Below are 4,521 nucleotides of genomic sequence, written 5' to 3' on the forward strand. Positions count from 1 at the left end.
CTCAAATTATCTTTGGTTTTTTTCCCTTAATTCTTCTTGTATTGACACTGTAGTAGAATGCAAAATGAGACACTTGGGATTTGCTGTAATATCAAATTATTAGAGAAGTTTCTGAATGTTCACTCTCAATTTCAGTACCTAACATACTCTAAACAGGTAACAGACAGTTCGTCTACCTGCACCTTTCTGTGAATCACTGTTCCATAGCTTCAGAGAATCCAAATGTGAAAAAGTACAATCCATGCCTTTCAGATGCTTGCAGGCTACTCGGTGAGTTAGACTTGTACCTAGTTCACTAAAATATAAGGGATAGGAAAATAAATGCTAGCAATATTAAGCTAGATCTCACAGATACGGTAAACATTTAATAAATCTTGAATATTAATATTTTTGAGAGGTGGGGAGTGGGAAGGAAGGGCTTATTTGCCTGAATAAGGCTTGTAATCTGGAAGTGGATGCAATAGTCGAAAAACATGAATCATTCTGAATGACTGGAGCCAGGCTATATTAGTATTGAATCAAAAATCAATCAAAAGAGGCAGGTAATCCGGCTGGAGAGGGCAGGAGGCGGGGGGAGTGGACCGGAGGGGTGCTGCCGGCAGTTGTCGCCCTGCAGATCCGGGACTCTGACGTTCACTCCTGCCTGCGCGACTTTGAACATGACACAAGTGGCACATCACGGCCATGGGATCTCAGCATTCCACCTGTGATCACCCCTCCTTTTGCAGGCAAAAGAAAGAAGATGACAGGGAGGATTTGCTGGCTGAACGAGAGCAGGAAGAAGCCATTGCTCAGTTCCCATATGTGGAGTTCACCGGGAGAGATAGCATCACCTGTCTCACGTGCCAAGGGACAGGCTACATTCCAACAGAGCAAGTAAATGAGTTGGTGGCATTGATCCCACACAGTGATCAGAGATTGCGCCCTCAGAGAACTAAGCAGTATGTCCTCCTTCCATCCTGCTCTGTCTCCTGGTATCCGGTTTGGTGGTTTTCTTCCTGTTTCCACACTCAGTCCTTGTGGATGATGACGGCATCAAAGTTGTGAAAGTCACATTTAATAAACAGGACTCCCTGGTAATCCTTGCCATCACGGCCACCCTGAAAATTAAGAACTCTAACTTCTATCCCGTGGCAGTGACCAGCCTGTCCAGCCAGATTCAGTACATGAACACAGTGGTTGGCACATATGTGACTACTAATGTCTCCCTCATTCCACCTCGGAGTGAGCAACTAGTGAATTTTACCGGGAAGGCTGAGATGGGAGGACCATTTTCCTACGTGTACTTCTTCTGCACATTACCGGATATCCTGGTGCACAACATAGTGATCTTCATGCGAACTTCAGTGAAGATTTCATACATTGGCCACATGACCCAGAGCTCCTTGGAGACACATCACTATGTGGATTGTGGAGCAAATGCCACAGCTGTTTAGCAACTGCTCTCGGTTCTTCCTCAGCAGCACCTGTAGAAGAGAGCGCAGCAACTGTTCCCAAGGCCTTAGTTCCGCACCTACCCCAGGTGGTATAAGCAGAGGAGGAACTGATTCTCTTAACTTCCAACAAACATCTTCCTGCCACTTAGGAGGAGCCTCCTCTCTACTGTACCATTTATGTTTCTCAAAACCAGCAGAATCACTGCCCAGTGCCTAGCCTGTGCCCAGCAAATAGTAGGCATTCAATAAAGGTTTGCAGAATTTAATTCACATCTTTCCAGCTGTTGTTGGGGCATTTAAATGGAAATCATACCATGGTTCTAGACTGTCAAACCAGAGCAACGTGGAGATAGGACTGTTAGTGCAGCTGCAGACTATTATCAGTGTCTTATCTGTGCAGAAGTGGCAGCAGAGGGGGACCATCTGAATACCGAAAAGAAGAAAGCACAGACCTGTTCAATATGTGAATTTCTTTCATCTGTTCCCAAATGCTTGGGAGCTTTTAAAAAAGAAAAAAATGGGTTTTTTTGTTTGTTTTTGTAGAAAGTTGCAATTGTTTTTACCAAGAGTGTATGTGAGACTTGACTTACCCTTCATTCACTGGCTGGAACATGGATTGGGGATTTGATAGAAAAATAAACTCTGTTTTTGATTCAAAAAAAAAATCAATCAAAAGAGTTAAATTGCTGGTACCAATGTTGAGCAATCTTGTATCTCACGAGGAACATCACAGCAACTACTCTGGGAGAAAGCAGAAGGGGATTAAAACAGAGACAACTTGGCGGAAGAGAACGCCTCCAGGTGACAGTCACCACTGTCTCTGTGTGACAACAATTAAAGAATCTTAGGTCGTCCACCCCTACCCCGGCCAGCTTTAATAAGATGTGGCTGGCAAAAATTGTATATATTTATGGTACATAATGAGATGTTTTGATATATGTATACATTATAAAATGCTTAATTCAAGCTAATCAACATATTCATCATTTCCCAAACTTATCATTTCTTTGTGGTGAGAACATCGAAGATCTACCCTCTTAGCAATTTTCAAGAGTGTAATACATTATTATCAACTGCAGTAGCTATGCTTCACGATAGACCTCTAGAATTTATTCTTTGGTTTAACTGAAACGTGTACCCTGTGAATAACATCTCCCCATCCACACCCCCTCACCAACCCTTGTCAACCACTATTCTAATCTCTAGTTCTGTAAGGTTGATTTCTTTAGATTCCACATATAAATGGGATCTTACAGAATTTGTCTTTCTGTGTCTGTGTTATTTCACTCAGCACAATTTCCTCCAGCTTCATCCATGTTGTTGCAAATGACAGGATTTCCTTCTTTCTTACAGCTGAAGAGTATTCCATTGTATATGTGTATACACCTCCCCTCTCAACCTGTTGTCTCCATCCATTCACCTGTCAGTGTACACTGAGGTTGTTTCCACATCTTGGCTCTTGTGAATAATGCTGCAATGAACACAGTAGTGCAGATATCTTGCTGAGATATCGATTCGATTCCTTTCCACATATTCCCAAAGTGGGATTTCAGGATCACATGGTAGTTTTACTTTTACTTTCTTGAGGAACCCCCACACTGTGTTTCATAATGGCTGTACAAACTTACATTTTCACCAAGTTACTATGGTTCCCTTACTCCACAGCCTTGCCAACACTTGTTATTTATTGCCTTCTTGATAATAGGTATTCTAACAGGTATAAGATGATATCTGATCGTTTACATTTGCATTTCCCTGATGATTAATGACATTGAAAATTTTTCATATACCTGCTGTCCATTTGGTTGGTTTTAATGCTAAAGTGGAAATATGCTTTCATTACTTTGACTTCTCTCCTTTTGGTTTATTAATATAATTATCCTGCTTTACATTTTCTTCTATTTTTCTCCTTCAGTTAGCAAAGTCCACACAGGCAATGGATGGAGCAAATCACTCTGTGGTATCAGAGTTTGTGTTCCTGGGACTCACCAATTCCTGGAAGATCCAACTTCTCCTTTTTGTGTTCTCCTCTGTGTTTTATGTGGCAAGCATGATGGGAAATTTTCTCATTATACTCACTGTAACCACTGACGCTCACTTACACTCTCCCATGTATTTTCTATTGGCCAACCTCTCCTTCATTGACCTGGGTGTTTCTTCTCTCACTTCTCCCAAGATGATCTATGACCTTTTCAGAAAGCGCAAAGTCATCTCTTTTGGAGGCTGCATTGCTCAGATCTTCTTCATCCATGTCATTGGTGGTGTAGAGCTGGTGCTGCTCATAGTCATGGCCTTTGACAGATATGTGGCCATATGTAAGCCTCTCCACTACCTGACCATCATGAGCCCAAGAATGTGCATCTTCTTTTTAGTGGCTGCCTGGATGACAGGCCTCATCCACTCTGTGGTTCAGTTGGCTTTTGTAGTAAACTTACCCTTCTGTGGTCCTAATGTGTTGGACAGCTTTTACTGTGACCTTCCTCGGTTTATCAAACTTGCCTGCACAGACACCTACCAGCTACAGTTCATGGTCACAGCCAACAGTGGATTCATCTCTCTGGGCTCCTTCTTCATACTGATCATTTCCTATATCATCATCATTCTCACTGTTCAGAAACAGTCTTCAGCTGGTTCATCCAAGGCTCTGTCTACACTTTCAGCTCACATCACTGTGGTCATCTTGTTCTTTGGTCCTTTGATATTCTTCTATACGTGGCCATCTACCTCCACACACTTGGATAAGTTTCTGGCCATCTTTGATACAGTTCTCACTCCTCTTCTTAATCCTATCATCTACACATTCAGGAATCAAGAAATGAAGGTGGCAATGAGGAAAGTATGCAGACAGCTAGTGAATTACAGGAAGATCTCCTAAGTGATTGCCTATATTGTGAGCGTCCTGCTGACAGACTCAGAGAGGAGCTTCTCTTTGTCCTAACTGGATTGATTATCCACATTTATATTGGGTCTATTTGATCTTCACTTAGCAGGGTAAGACATTAACTTAAGGAAAGAGAGAAGAAATTATAGGTAAAATATTTGTTGATCAAAGATTATGATAACTTTAGCTATAATTCCTAAGGAA

At 41.9% G+C, this 4,521-nt stretch overlaps 1 protein-coding gene and 1 pseudogene across 2 annotated transcripts; both read left to right on the forward strand.

Annotated features, from left to right (window-relative positions):
- Positions 1-660: 660 nt before the first annotated feature.
- Positions 661-1,520, forward strand: LOC105814283 (annotated as a pseudogene). Its single transcript, XR_001137693.1, has one exon. The product of XR_001137693.1 is annotated as a transmembrane protein 106C pseudogene (transcript).
- A 1,852-nt stretch (positions 1,521-3,372) lies between these two features.
- LOC105814284 (olfactory receptor 4F3/4F16/4F29-like) lies at positions 3,373-4,311 on the forward strand. Its single transcript, XM_012649195.1, has one exon. The coding sequence runs from the start codon at positions 3,373-3,375 to the stop codon at positions 4,309-4,311; it is 939 nt and encodes a 312-aa protein (XP_012504649.1).
- The last annotated feature ends 210 nt before the right edge of the window (positions 4,312-4,521 follow it).

The sequence above is a fragment of the Propithecus coquereli genome, unplaced genomic scaffold, assembly GCF_000956105.1.
Source record: "Propithecus coquereli isolate 6110/MARCELLA unplaced genomic scaffold, Pcoq_1.0 Scaffold3, whole genome shotgun sequence".
NCBI classification, from domain to species: Eukaryota; Metazoa; Chordata; class Mammalia; order Primates; family Indriidae; genus Propithecus; species Propithecus coquereli.

Bases quoted from the DNA above. Each gene is read 5' to 3' on its own strand.
- LOC105814284 (XM_012649195.1), top strand. From the start codon at position 3,373: ATGGATGGAGCAAATCACTCTGTGGTATCAGAGTTTGTGTTCCTGGGA.